Here is a 16338-nt window from a genome sequence, read left to right on the forward strand (position 1 = left end):
CGGAGGGAAAGAGATAGAGAAAGAAATGCTCCAGTACATCTGATGGGCTTTTCTAAACTAGATAAACCTTCTAATAGGTTAAATAAATGTAAACACAACAACAATTGATTTGTGCTCCAAGCAAGCAGCAGAATTGTAAAGCTACAATGTATTTAGAATAATCTCATTAATAATGAATAATAATAATGAATAGGTGATGACACGGCTCGTTTGCTGCCAATTTGTTTGTCTTTTATCACTGTGAAAATCCGCAGTTAAAAGGAGTTGTCCAGCCACATCAAGTGTCACGTCACATAACATGCTGGTTGTTGGGGGTCCCACTGGTGGGATCCTCACAGATCATGAGAACAGGGGTCCATTGTACACCAAATTAATGTAGCGGCATGCCGGACATGTGCACCGTCACTCCATTCACTGTCCATAACAATTGTAATAGCTGAGTACTATTGTCAGTACATTAGAGATGAATGTATATATTTGTTCTGTTCCTTTAAGGTTACAGAGGACTCCTGTTCTCACAATCTGTAGGGCTCTCACCCCTGAGATAAACAAGGTATCCCATATGCCAGTGATGGTGAACCTTTTACAGACTGAGTGCCCAAGCTACAACTAAAATCCACTAATTTACCATGAAGTGCCAACATGGCATTTTTAGTATTAACTTATTGCTACCTGTTCTTCCACATCTTTTAATCGTATCAGCCTCGGAGGCCAACAATACAGTTGAAAGAAGGAGAGCACATTCAGACTGTAATTGTAGCTTCTCTCCAGGGTCTCTCTGTACAGGAAGCATGAAGGGTCCTGAAGGATGACTTTCAAAGATACTGCAGCCCTGTCCACGCCTTCTCACTTTTCCCGCAGTTACAAACAGCCAATGAAGTTTCGCTTTAAAATAGCACTGAGGGCAGCTTCTCTTAAGTTGCCTGGGACTGCAGGAAGATTTTGTGGATTTGTTTCTGTCTGGTGAACTCAGTCCTGGGGCGATGGCCTAAGTGCCCACAGAAATAGTTTTGAGTGCTACCTCTGGCACTAGTGCCATAGGTTCGCCACCACTGCCATATGCAGTGAATAGGGGAAAACTTTATGTTTCAGAACATCCCCTTCTAGCCAGACAAGCTGATAGCTTGGGATACATAGCCCTTCCATTATTACGGGTTTTGAATTTGAAATCACCTAAAGGACAAAAAGTAACAGTGAAAATTAGTAATAGTCCTAACACATTTCTTCTCTTTCTGCCATAATAATCTGATTGCTACAAGAACAAATAGTGAAGTTAGCAGTGACAACTGTGTGGGAAACTGCAGATCTGGAGCCAACATACACAAAGGCAGAAAAGTTTGGGGAACAAATGTACTGGTGGGAGGAGACAGAATAAAACTGGGACACCTGTACTGCACAGGGCAAAAGTGTGTGGGGTGTGTGAGTAAAGTAAGATATAGTGCCTGTTCTTGATGGCAGGTTCCCTTTAAGATGGGGTTGTCTTGGATTGGAGACGCATTGCTGTTTTCATCTGAAAACAGCACCACACTTGTCAACAGGTTATGTGTGGTATTGCAGTTCATCTGTAGTGAGGGGGGCTGACTTTCAGTACTACAATCAACTTGGGGGGGGGGTGGCAGACTGGCATTGTGCTGTGCTTGAGTGCTATAAGTTAGAGGGGTTGTGTAACATCACATCTCCCTTCTACACAATGCTCAGAAGTGATTTGCTGCCTAATATTCTTAGTTTGCAGGGGCACTCTTAGGCCTCATTCACACAACTGTTGGGGGGCGTATATAGGCCGGCAATGGGTGCACAGCTCTGTATTAAGCACGTGCAGCACCATACCGCTCCGTAGCCTGGAGAAAGACATGTTCTATCTGTCCCCGGAATACGGCACCGTGCCCTATGTTTCTCTATGGAGAGTGGCGCTCACCCCCTCCTCCTCTCCCCGGCGCATTGGGCACACATTAGTGTGAGTTTAGCCTTACCAACTATTTTATCCTCAGCAACTTGAAGTTATTTTCGGTGCACTCTCAGGACATTTCAGAAACTTGGCACTTACAGGTAGAAGTTGGCAGGTTCGTTCAAATATTTTCAGAGGTGATTTCTGCCCAAAAAGTTTGATTAAATATAAAGAGGCTTCACTCTGGAGCATCTATTTTTTACCTGCAGATCCAAGATGATTTATAGACCATATAACCTTACTATTACAGCCAAAGAAGATACATTATACCAAGTATTCAGAATATATCCAATTATAGTAAAACACCAATAGTCTATCTATAGCTAAACAGTCTAATCATATAGTTTTAATTAAGAAACAGAAGCTTTTTCAGGAACTTCTTCCAGGAAAATGTCTTCCGTGAAAAGCTGAGTTTGCCTGAAGCAGTTTGCCAGCAAATTACCCATATAAATAATAGCCGGAGCGAGCAAGTGAAAGATTTATGCATTGTCAGGTCATAGGACAGATGAACACCGAGTGGAGCTTGAGCTTTCCCAGGATTATTGATTATTTTAAAACCCATTATACTTTGACTGACCCACTATATGGAGGCTTTATAGAATGATTTATGACACGGAATAGGATACAGCACAAGATGGGACTTTATCTGAATTAAGTAACCTAACATCACATAGTATAGTTTAGTGAATGGAGCACATAGTTACCGTATTTTTCGGACTATAAGGCGCACTGGATTATAAGGCGCACCATCAATAAATGCCTGCTAAAACGTCTAGGTTCATATATAAGGCGCACCAGAGTATAAGGCGCACCTGATTATAAGGATGAATGACCAGCAGGTTGCAGACCTTTGCACTGTTCAGGCAGGTGTTGTCTGTAAGTACGGTTCATATATAAGGCGCACTGGACTATAAGGCGCACCTTTAATTTCTGAGAAGATCAAAGGATTTTTTGTGCTCCTTATAGTCCGAAAAATACGGTACTCAATTCTAAGGTGCAAGTCAAAACTATAGCGGCACCAAGGTAAGAGAACTTGCTTTTTCTCCTCCACCAATACTCCACTCTTCCTATGGGTTCCTCAAAATGACTACCTAGCTAAAATTGGACCAGAGCTAAATTCTCTGTCTCAGGAACCATAATGGAAAATTATTGGTTCAGAAAAAAAAAAGTTGCAGGTGACCGAAATGTACCGTAGCTTTCATGTTGTGTAACACTGTCACTCCTAGAAATAATTACAAAGTTACAATATATCTACTATGGGTTGAAATATGTTGCACAATTTAAAAAAAAGAAGCATCACAGGTTATATATCCATATATTCCATTGTTTATATCCATATTATATTAAAAGAAATATACACCCCCACACGACAGCTATGGTGAGACAACTAGAACTATATATCAGGACAGCAGGATGGAGAAGATCCAGACATTACCTAGTTCTACATCTATGTGTCCTCCTCTATAATACATTACAGATATATGGAACTCTGCTACCAACAGCAAAATCAGAGGAGAGGGATATACACTCATTCCCCATCTGGGCCTAATAGTATTTATTTTTAGAAGACAAGTCTCAGAGTACCTGGAGATGTTACAGAGAGCAATCCCAGGGAGGACAGTTTACATAGAATGGAAAGATCAGGCTGTTCTCAGAAGTGCTGTGAATTCCTAGACACTTTAGGTTATGTTATTCCACTTCACAATCAAAAACCCTATAAATTCACAGTATAACCAAAACACAACCACAGTCCCACTATAAATCATGGTAATGGAAATGCCATGTAATGAAATACAGAAGAGAAATACAAAGCATGTTAAAGAATGCAGAACTGTTACTTGGCACAGAACTAATTTTTCTACTGGACCCAAAATGATTTGCAATATTAGGTTTTGCCCTGTGATGTACAACTAGACCTAGTCTTACAATGCACCAATTTTATTACAGTGGATTGTACTGTATCATATACTTGGTGCGTCTTTAGACACCTCTGTACCAACCTCATACTCTCTACCCTCTTACAAAAATTTTGTTGAATTAATTTTAAAGGGGTAGTCTCACACTAAATTAAATTAATAAGCTATATATATAAATAATTATACATACACACACATTTCTTCTATTGTATGTTATTTAAAAAATGTACCTATAAATGTAGCCATCTTGTTCCCTAGAAACAAGATAGCTGTCCGTGGACACGACCAACCCCCCACAGAGAGGTGGCCATGGATGTTCTATTGCGCTCCGCCCAACCACCTGGATTCAGCAATCTTTACCACAGGACGGCTGTGGACGAGAAGTAAATCCTGGCCATTTCATATGCAAAAGCTATTTGTTTCTTTGTATAATTACTCCAGCAGAGGTGGTCGTATCCAAGAACAACAATCTTGTTTCTAAGGGACAACATGGCTCCATCTATAGTAACACAGTAAGAAAAGATCCAAGCAGCACTATCAAAACACACAGTAAACAAATTAAAAAGCGGGTGCACGCCTATGAGGGCCGGGCATCAGGTTCCTCAGTTATATAGACAAACAAAAAAAAGGCAGCACACCAGATTGTGGTGAAAAATACCTTTGTGGAATAAATCCACTAAGGTATTTTTCACCACAATCTGGTGTGTTGCCTTTTTTTTTGTTTGTCTCTACATCTATAGTAAATTATCTTCACTGAGGAACATTTTGTTAATAACATCCAGTTGAAGAAATGTATATATATATATATATATATATATATATATATATATATATATATAGCATTTTAAATTAATTAAATGTCAAAGCCCAGATGAGAATATCCCTTTAAAGGAAACCTACCATTTGCTTTAATGCATTATGAACCAAACATACCTTGAGAATGCTGTAGCACCACTGATGCAAAAACATATCTTGTTTAATCCATGAACTGAGTGGTTTTGCTGGAAAAACAATTATAAAATTATGATAATGAGGCTCTGTCGCTCCTGTGGCTGCCCCGGCGCTTCTCCTCACCCTAATTATACACTGCTCCAGCCTTGTCCTGTCCGGCATAAACTGAGAATACGTTATCAGTGTGTTGTCCCTGACAATCGCTGCACCATCCCCCAGCTGCTATGTAGGAGTCATCCAGCTCAGGGTGATTAGTCTGGACAGTTCAGGCAGTTCTTTTATGTACAGAAGTCTGCACCCAGCTTTCCCAAGGCCCTAAATTTTATAATTGTTTTTTGAACAAAAGCACACGGTTTAGGGATTAAACAAGATATGTTTCTGCATCAGATAAGCTTTGCCTGTTATCCTCAAAAAAGGTCTAAAATACATGCTAATTTTAGTAGAATTTTGGCACATCTTTATTAGTAACTTTTACTCATTGGGGCACATTTAGTTACCTGGTCCTGTCACAATCCCCGCTGTGCGTTGTCCGAAGAAAATGAACTTTGCTGTGATTCACAAAGATCGTGCACCCGATTTCTTGCATCTGTCGCTTCCCCGCTCAGGTCCGCCGGAGATCACCTTGTTCTTCCCGGTGTATGTGACTGCATGTCTCACGACACAATTTTAAAGTTAAATCACGCGCTCTGTCCGAATCCGTCGGATCGTCTGATGGCCCGCCCCCTGATTTCTGACACATGAGAGTCATCGCGATTGCGCTAAAATCTGATCACGTGCTACACAATCCCCTTCTAAATATCTGTCCCAGCAGCGCAAATCCTGAAAATTTCTAAAAGCAGACAAAAGTGCGATCTGCGGAACCCTTTGTGAAAAAGCCCCATTGTGTTTCATTGTGGCCTTGCTGATTACTACTAGAGATGAGCGAGTATACTCGTCCGAGCTTGATGCTTTCACTTAAAGGAAACCTACCATTTCAGATCGTCGGTGTAAGCTGTAAACACCGAGCACCAGCTCAGGGTGAGCTGGTGCCGGTGCTTAGTTTCGTTAGTGTTATAAACAGCGGTATCGCGGTTTTAACACTTTTTTAACTTTATAGCAGAAACTGCTTCGGCGCTGCGTGCGCACGATCGTGTGCGCGCCTACATAGGAGATGCCGCAGGCGTTGCGCGCGCAAGGTCGCGCGCAGCGCCGAAGCAGCTTCTGCTATAAAGTTTAAAAAGTGTTAAAACCGCGATACCGCGGTTTATAACACTAACGAAACTAAGCACCGGCACCAGCTCACCCTGAGCTGGTGCTCGGTGTTTACAGCTTACACCGACGATCTGAAATGGTAGGTTTCCTTTAAGGAAACACAGTGAAGAACACAGTGAACACAGTGAATACTGGATCATTTAAGGATCATTTAAGTGATGAACACAGTGAAAAACACAGTGAATACAGTGAAGAACACATTGCAGATGTTTCTGTACATCTGCTAACTTATCAGAAGACATTAGTGCAGAAAGGTGTTCTTCACAATAGTATGTGAAGAACAATATGTGTGAAGAACACATTGCAGATGTTTAACACGGGTCATTCTCCTTTTTGAAGTTCCACAAATATTCCATTGAATAAAAAAAATGAAGAAACAGGACTGACTTCCTTATTTCTCAATAAAATGACACATTTTATTGCTTAGCCTTGGTCCCCTTGAAAAATGCTCGAGTCTCCCATGGACTTCAATGGGGTTCGTTATTTGAAACGAGCACTCGAGCATCGGGAAAAAGTTCGACTTGAGTAACGAGCACTCGAGCATTTTAGTGCTCGCTCATCTCTAATTACTACCAATTCAACCACTTATTAGAGGATAAAAATCATATCCTGGTCTAGTACGGCTAAAGTGTATTATTATGGGAATTTTATTTATCCCCTAACAGATCCAATGAAATCGACTAAATAAAAATATGCTCTGCTGTTTTTGCTGCTTCCACAGACTTCAATGGAGAGTGCTCACATATTTGCTCCAAATTGTGCATGTCAGCCCAGGCTTGGGAAGGAGAGCAGTGAATCCCCTGTTCTCAGAATGGGGGCCTCATCTTTCATGTACTTATGACATCCTGTGGAGAGGTCATAAATATTAGACATGAGTACATCCCTTTAAACAAGGAAGTGGGGCCTAAAATTTGCCTACCTGTACGAGAAAAATGGGAGGATATTGGGAGTGTCGGAGCTGGATTGAATGGAAAATAAAGTCATATTTGATTGTGTATTGATTTTTTTTAATTGAACATTTTTTAGGGCTTTTTATTTGTTGGAGACCGGCTGAATCCAGCACAAAGAGGTCCAATTTCACGGTTAAAACATTCCAATTATTTTTATAATTTCCATACAATCCAAACACATTGGGGCACTTTTACTTACCCGGTCCTGTCGCGATCCCCGAGGTGCGTTGTCTGATGAAAATGAACTTTGCCGCGATTCACTTAGATCGTGCACACGATATCCTGCATGTGTCGTTTTCCCGCTCAGGTCCGACAGAGTTCACCTTCTTCTTCCCGGTGTATGCAAGTGCACGTCTTGCGACACAATTTTAAAAGTTAAATCCCGCGCTCTGTCCGAATCCGATTAAAAAAGCCGATGAAAGAGCAATCTGTCTGACCCTTAGTAAATGTTGTCCATGAAATACGTTGGTTTGTTTTCTTGCTGACCAATACAGTGTGTCTGTCTTTTATGTAAATATGAACATAAAAGGAATGTTTTAACCACAAAATGTTACCTATTTGTGCTGTGTTCTACCTCGCTTTGTCTATGTGCTACGCTACATGCAAGATTTGTGCAACATAGTCTCCACTAAAAAGTAACTGGTGACCTTGAAAGCAATTTTCTTTGCTGACACTTTTTATTTGTTTCAACATAGATATTTATTGAATGATACAAGGAATGGACATACATGCAGGAATTGCTGAGATTTAGAACATACATTATATATTGAATGTATAATAATGAAACAAAACAATCCCTTACCCCAAACTCTCTCCCTCCATCCCACCCACAGGTGTCATCTCGCCAATCAGGACTCCTCATTTCAGGAATTCCAACCTAGTAGGTGCCAACTGTTTCTTTGATCTCTAGATCTGTAAAGGTTTGGGAAATTCCCCCATTTTTATAAAGAATTTCAGAGAATTAGGACAACCAAGTGCCTCAACTCTTTCTAAGTGCATGTCACGTTTGATAATTACCTCCACATCTTGAGCCAGAGACCCTCGAGGTTGTAGCCAGTAAATACACATGAGCAGCGCTGGTAGAAAGTCGTCAAGGACGTCACAATGAGAAAGTAAATGTAAAAGGTCCATATATAGGTCATTGGATATCTGTTTCACCAGCACCTCCCAAAATTGCTGTGTGGCCCCTGTGGGAAAGGTTACATCCCATGATGCTAATCAGGTTTGGGACAGGACACAAGTTTGATAGGGGGATTCAGATTTGGTGGGATATTGAACTCAAATAAATTGTACGGAATTTGATGGCGCTATACAAACAAAGATTTTTATTATGATAATTGAGTATCCCTCCAACATTTGCATATCACTCACTACTGTGTAACCAAACATCTAATATGCAAGGGGACAGGTCAGCATCACATGTCACCTCTTCCCAGAATTTAAAGAGAGAAATCGCCAGACACTCACAAATTCCCCTCCTGGAGTTTGGCATATAGATAAGATATGGAGTATATGGCTGGTGAAATCTGTAAATCTCTTGGCCCGGTCATACAGTCTGACCAAGAGGTCACAATATGATGGTACAGCAAGCCTGGAATTACTAGGGCCGCAGGGAGAAATGACCTATTTCCTGCCTCTGTACAAAGGAAATCCCAAGAATTCCTTTGTAAGTAACAATGTCAGCTCATTCCAGTACCATGGCATAACACAGAACAGCTCACAAAATTGCCAAAAAAGTAACATACATTCCTTCTGAAACCATGTCCACAATACTGATCCTCACATCCACAACATATCCTCCTCACCTTTCTAAACAACACTCTTATAATCTCCAATATTACACCCCGACACACACGACATTCTTTCCAGTTTCTTATATTCATTATAGTTAATTAACTTTAAAAGGGATTATTTGGTTTAAAATTTCAATTAGTAAAGAGCATCACTGATCTGGATACTAGATGAACACAATTTTAGAGAGTACAGAGAGAATCCTTCAGCCTGGAGGACCCAGCAAGTCCATACATCATATTAGCACCACATTAATGTTTATGGTAAATGTGTAATTCATCACTTCCCCTGTGGGGGTGCTACAGGGAAATGAAACACTTGCTCCAGAATTCCGCTAGAGCAGTGATGGCAAACATTTTAGAGACTGGGTGCCCAAGTAACAACCAAAACCTAATTATTTACCATCAAGTGCTAATATGACAATATTATATATTATTATATATATGACAATATCGACCTCCTGAGTACACCAATAAAGTTGAAAGCAGGAGGGCAAATTCTTCTTGTCAGGGTCTCTTTATACAGCAAGAATCATGGGGCCAGAAAGGGAAAAGATAATCTGGCCCTGTTCACACCTTCTCACAGTTCCAATCAGTGAAGGTTGTGTCACCTTAAAAAAGCATTGAGAGCAGCATCTCAAGTTGTCTAGAACTGCAGGAAGATTCAAGTCCTGTCTGGAGAACTCTGTCCTGGGGTGACAGCCTGGGTGGCCACAGAAAGGGCTCCAAGTGCCACCTCTGGCACCTGTGCCATAGGTTCGCCATCACTGCCCTATAGTTTATGTGCCTCTATTGACAGAACCTGACAATTTTGGCGGCACCAGCAGCCAGCCATCCGAACTGCATGGATGTACGCTGACAATACCATGATGGAACATATTCTTAGGGGAGATGACCCTCTGCCAGACACCTCTCACGAATAGAAACAAATATCCAACTCCTTACCAGAATCTAACGTCTGGAAAGATAGCCAGTTAGTGAAATCGGAATCTCCCACTTCATTGGCGCACTGCAGGCGGATGCTGTAATTGCTCAGTGGCTTAAGTTCATCTAAGACAACACTGTAGGGTGGTACGATTATATTCTGCGAGTACATTTCACGTTGATCCTGTAGCAGCAAAACCTAAAAGTTGAAAGGGACAACGTTGTCAGAAGAAACACATCGAAAATAGCGAAGACAGATCTTAATAAAAGGTTTTATCAGTTTGAGTGTGCGTTTTATTGCGCTTGCAGACACACATGCAAATGCTTGGGGTTGGGGCCTCAGCCTGTTTGCATTTGTGTTTCCAGTGAGGCGCATGATGTCGGTATCCAGCACCCGTATTCCGTACGACAAAAAAATAAAAGGAAAACAGATTCCCAAATTGACATTTTTTAAATCATTCATCACATTATTAATTACAAATTATATTAATTGCAATCAAAAAACTTTATGAACCCCAAATGTGTACAAATAAAATAGACAGGATAATATACAGAAAAAATAAGCCCTCACACGTGTCTTTTTTTCCCCAAAAGTATTTCATTATGCAAAACTCTATAAATTTGGTATCGCTGTATGCGCATTGACCCAGAAAACAGGTTACTTATAATGTTCGATATAAGAAAAACTGAACAGAAAGAGTTAATAAAAGTTCACTAGTAGGGCGCATAAAACTCAAAATTGTGCTGTTAAAAATTACATTTTGCCCCCAAAAAACAAGACCCCCATGCAGCCATAGTGACAGAAAGAGTTATAGCTTGCCAAGGGAATTGACAAGAAAAACTACCTGGGCATTATAGAGGAAACAAGGGAGGAGATAAGGGGTTAAGTACTAATATGTATTCTAAGAAAAGAGATAAGAGGTGTGAAGTACAGCCAGGGGACATTATACCTAGAGCTGCAAGGCGTCTGTGTTACATAGTCCATATTTGCACGGAAATCCTGACCTAGCCCCATGTATGGGACAGGACATCTACAGGTAATCTACCCAATCTAATAAACTGACACCTAACCCACCATAGATGAAGCTCAGTAGTGGATTATAACAGGCAGGTTGGGGGTTAGCCCAGGGCCAAGGCCATGGCCATCCAAACCACCCACCAAATGTTATACTGAGAAAGACCTTCATCCATCAAATCCTCAAAACATCTGTTCCTGCTCTCAATACACATGTACCCAAGAGCCATTTTAGGACCTTTGAAGGTCCTTCAAAGGTCCTGAAACCGCAGATTGGAAGCAGACAGAATCCTATCGCAGAATTCTAGTACTATATGTAGGAGGTGACTTGTAGGGGCTATAATATTCATACAGCCCAGAGCCTATAGCAGTCTTATGCACCCCTGATGAAGCTCATCCATAATTAATAATCTGCGGTAATCTGACCTTATCTTGGGATTTTGTCCATAAATTCTAATGAAAAAAACGACTACTTAAACTTTTAAGAGCTGAGGTTTGGGGTTGGTGTAATGTACAATAAATAAGTATTTTTATCTTCAAGATGGCTGCATGAGTCAGACCCATAAAACTCTGAGTCAGCACTTCTACTGAACCACAGGCAATTTGGGGAGAAAAACACAGCAGCTTAAACCTGCTTTTTTTTATCTGGCAAAAGAAAATAGTTTGTAGTCTCATAGCAAAAAAAAAAAAAAAATTCAAAAATAGGTTAAATCTCCCTATGAAACGTTCCCCACCATTAATGTATGTCAGGCTGTGCAGCAGTATAGCAGACTTCATCATTACCTGGTGGATGATAAACACCTCTCTATACCAAATTGTTTAGTCTTCCCATCTCCGGCACCCTGCAGGTTACTATAGTAACTTACTTGTAGTTTTCCTGAGATATATTACTTCAACCTCCCAGGCAATTAATACTTTTACAACAAGATTTATACTGAAGATGAATGGAAACATTGTGGACATAAACAGATATAGCACCATTATAATTTCATGGCGATGTCATCTTAGATATTTGGTAACTTAAAAAGAACATCTACCACCAGGATGAAAAACTGTAGAGCTCCAGGCTCCATTAACACCTATGGAACCCGGAGCCCCTCAGGCTCATTTGCATACAGTCCTTCATGCTGGTGGTAGATGCCCTTTAAGAAAATCCCATAAATAGAAAAGACATATAGCTATAACTATAGCAACATATATACACAAGGAAATTAAAGTTAAAAAAGTGTTTAATTTGATGTAATGGGAATAGGCAGAAGTGCAATTGGTCTCTGATCCCTGAACCGGAGTCCAATAGAGCATCTACAATCTGCTTAGCTCCCCCTGCTCTATAACATGCTGCACTGATAGTACACATCATACGTAGTGTCCTATCTGCAGGCAGCATGTTATATAGAGTAGGGAGAGTTGTGTATAGTGTTATAGAACAGGAGGAACCAAGCAAATTGTAAAGTTTCCTATCGGCAGGCAGCCTGTTATATAGAGCAGGAGGAGCTGAGCAGATTTTACATAGTGTTTTATATGCAGGCAGGGCCGGCACCAGCACTGGGCTTACCTGGGCAAGTGCTGGGGGCCAGAGCTGCTGGTGGGGCCACATACAGCTGTAGGCAAGGAATTCATAGGGGTGCGGGGGGCTTATATAAAATAACCATGAGGGGGCTGTTAGTACAATAAACTAGGAAATATTATTATAAGGAACAGTGGACTGTTTTATTTTCTGAATTTTTAATTCACTGCAGAGGGGCCCACTGAGGCTCTGTCGCCCAGGGGCCTACTGGAACAGACCCTGTCTGCAGGCAGCATGTTATAGAACAGGAGTAGCTGAGCACATCATACATAGTGTCCTATCTGCAAGTAGCCTGTTATAGAGCAGGAAGAGCTGTGTACAATATTATGGAACGGGAAGAGCTGAGAAACTTGTACCGCGTCCTATCTGCTGGAAGCATGTTACAGAGCAGGAGGAGCTGTGCAAATTATGCATAGTGTCTTATCTGTGGGCAGCATGTTATAGAGCAGGAGGAGCTGAGTAGATTGTGTATAGTGTCCTATCTGGAGGCAACATTTGATAGATCAAGAGGAGCTGAGATTTAGTGTCCTATCTGCATGCAGCATGTTCTAATCAGCTCTACTTGTTCACACTGCATTTATATAACCCTACATTATCAATATGACAGGTTCCCTTTAAATCTAAAAGGGCAACAGCAAAAGTTAAAGAATACCAATGGCAGCAGCAAATTTAACATCATTGGGGCAGATTTACTTACCCGGCCCATTCGCGATCCAGCGGCGCGTTCTCTGCGCTGGATTCGGGTCCGGCCGGGATTTATGATGGTAGTTCCTGCGCCGTGCACCAGATGGCGCTACTGCGCTGAAGTCCGCTGGAATGCCTCGAAATACACCGCCCTATACTGGATGAAGGTGAGTGAAATTTTCGCGACAATTTTTTTTTAAAATGCGGCGGTTTTTCCGAATCCGTCGGGTTTTCGTTCGGCCACGCCCCCCGATTTCCGTTGTGTGCATGCCGGCGCCGATGCACCACAATCCGATCGCGTGCGCCAAAATCCCGGGGCAATTCAGGTACAATCGGCGCAAATCGGAAATATTCGGGTAACACGTCGGGAAAACGCGAATCGGGCCCCTAAGTAAATGACCCCCATTGTGTTTGATGTGGACGACCTCTTCAAGTGATTAACAATGTTTGACATGTAAAATCTTCATGTACATACATTGTACAATCTTTATATTCCAAAACTAAGAATTATGTGACTAATGACACTTCAACCTCCATTCTAATGCATTAGACTTCTTGCTAACTTTACACAGAAAATCCTCTTACAGTTTCAAAAGCAGAATCTTAAAGTGGCGTAATCTTAAAAGCTCTGTCTAAAAACACTACAATATACCTGCATTGTGCAAGAAAGGAGCGGAGAAAAGTTGTTAAACCCTGGACTCCAGGTCACAGCTGCCGTGGTACTTGTCACCTCACCTACAGTCAACTTGTATGGAGGATGCGGCAGTCCTACAAAAGAGAATATAGAAACGGAATAGCAGATCTTAATTCAGAACATGTATTGGATGGCAACTCATCAGCACTACAGACCCCAAGTTAATAAGGTTACTCAGTAGTGGATTATAACATAGGCGGTTTGGGCAGTAGCCCGGGGCCCAAGCCTTCTAGGGGGCCCATGGCCTCCCAAACCACCACCAAATTTTAAAACGGGAAGAACCTTCACCCATGAAATCCTCATACATCTGTTCATGTTCTCAATACACATGTACACAAAAGCTATTTCAGGACCTTCGGAGGTCCTCCAAAGATCCTGAAGCAGATGGGAGTCATGCATCCTTCATTTTCCAAGGTGCTTAATTCTAAATAGATTTACAGACTTTCCAGACTTTTTCTGTGCATGAAGCAAAGCTGGATGTGTGCAGATGTCTCCTGCACAGAATAGTGAGGTAAAAGATCTCCCCCTATCAGTCCCTCCATCCCAGTCTGTGATTCTACAGAACTTTTTCTGTCTCTCTTTGCACCTTATTCTGCTCCTCCCCTCCACCACCTTTTCTTGGCAGTATCAGCTCAGTGCAGATAAGCTATTAACCCTTAGTGCTCACACAGCACAGGCTATAGACTTCATGTACCAATGATTTGTACCACTTATTACATGTTCCCTGCTCCTCCTTGTGGTGGAAGCTGCCAGGCTGTCACCATATACATCCTGTATGTGCACTGTGTAGTGTTCAGTGGATTTATTTGTGGGAAACTAAATGGATTTAATGATAAATTACTTTGATACAGAACACAATGCATCATGGGACCTGTGGTCAAGCTAACTGGGCTCAGCTTGAGGGCATAGACTGACAGACATTAGTCTCCGCCCACTTCACTTCTGGTGAGAAAGATTTTTGTCAAACACTTTCAGAACAGCAAATCCCAGAACTTTGGAAAGAAAAGGGCAAGTAGCACAAAGTAAGCAACAAAGTGGGAATCACATATAATAATTTTGTAACTTTTAACTTTGCAGAACTATGGATAATGGAAATGACAAATTATTTGGTATATTGAATGATAAGATGTCACGGTTTAATGCCAAGTGGGATCCATAGTGCCATTAGACCTTGAACTAGGGTGAGACTGTGGTGTTCGGTGCTATAAACTATTTCTCTTCTAATGCCCTCTCTTTCTTCCCTGAGTTACAGGAACTTTTGTACAGTTTTTTTCTTTTTACACATGCTCAGGATTTGTCAATTCTACGATATATCTCTGTGTCTTGACTACAGTACATAATATTGTTCTTATGTAATATCATGCGTTTCCCTACAACATACTGCCTTCAGATTACAATGCTGGGGGAGGTAATAGACTCCCATTAATAGCACAGGTGCCCACTAGTATGGTCCCTTATACTAATGCATGAATTGCATTTCTGCCCTAAACTAAAGTAATGTCATCGATTATGAGGAATAAGTTATTCTGTTTATAGGGGCATTCATGGCGTACCATGTCCACCCCTGGTTAAAAACTAGAGAACTCGTGGTCAGTACAGAGACCCTAAAGGACATAAGATAATGTTATGCATAGGTTAATGCACAGACCTCGGTGTCACAGTTTTAACAGTTGTGTAGTTCTCCCAGGTAGATAAAGATTAACTTTTTTAATGGTCTTTCATAACTATATAAATAAATGCATCACATACAACACAACTCCCTGTAGATGTATAGTTTGTCCCATTATTCGGTATTTCCGAAGGCTGTACACAATGACACTGCACAGAACGTAGAACGTATCACCAGTCCGGAGAGGCATCCTAAACTTTCTGCATTGTTAGCTTCATGCCTAGGGGATGAATGTCTACATGTGCTTATGGCTACACAGATCAGTGGCTCACCCACTTTCTTCAGCTCTGACCTAGATTCTCTTTGTCTTCATCCATAACCACACAGAGGAAACATGGACATGCATAACAATCAGGCAGCGGAGGCAACGCTGGAAGTTTTGTATTCTCCGACTAGCATTCCATCGCCGAAACTCTTTCCTAGCCATTAGTTGTTGAGAACACTATTCATAGCCTTAGGTCATAACTCATTGGAAAAGAGAAAACAGCTAATTATGTGTGCGCACATCTCTTCTCCTGTATTAAATGTCTACAGATAATAGGTCTATGATACTTTTCCCACAAACATCTCTAAACCACGAGGAGTAAGACGGCATTAGTTACTTCAAACATAAAAGATAAAAGATGTCTTTGTGTCAAATGGTAAATCCCATTCATGGACTGTAAGCTCTTGGGCCCTCCCTCCCACTGTTCCATATGACTGTTTGTACTTTGTAATGTAATATTACATTTGTATAGGTCCCCTATGATTTGTAAAGTGCTATGGAATATGATGGCGCTCTATAAATATTACATATTATAAGAATAAGATAATTATATATTATTATCTCCCCATTCCACACAAAAATATGCAGGCTTGGCTGAGGATGCACATTTATCTGACAAGGGGGAAAGTGATTGGATGTGATTTGAAAGTACGGTAATCTGGTGTTGGTGGAAAAGGTTGGCAAGCTACCATATACAGGCAGTCCCCGGGTTACGTA

General features: G+C 41.2%; 1 protein-coding gene across 2 annotated transcripts in view; it reads right to left on the reverse strand.

Moving 5' to 3' along the window:
- TYRO3 (TYRO3 protein tyrosine kinase) overlaps positions 1-16338 on the reverse strand; it is a 143463-nt gene that overhangs the window by 51313 nt on the left and 75812 nt on the right. For both annotated transcript variants that reach the window (XM_072115700.1, XM_072115699.1), the window contains 2 exons: positions 13646-13761; positions 9749-9926 (listed from right to left, as the gene is read on the reverse strand). In XM_072115700.1, coding sequence (XP_071971801.1) covers positions 9749-9926; positions 13646-13761 — 294 coding nt within the window. The remainder of the gene's footprint in view (positions 1-9748; positions 9927-13645; positions 13762-16338) is intronic.

Source organism: Engystomops pustulosus, chromosome 7 (genome assembly GCF_040894005.1).
Source record: "Engystomops pustulosus chromosome 7, aEngPut4.maternal, whole genome shotgun sequence".
Lineage (NCBI taxonomy): Eukaryota > Metazoa > Chordata > Amphibia > Anura > Leptodactylidae > Engystomops > Engystomops pustulosus.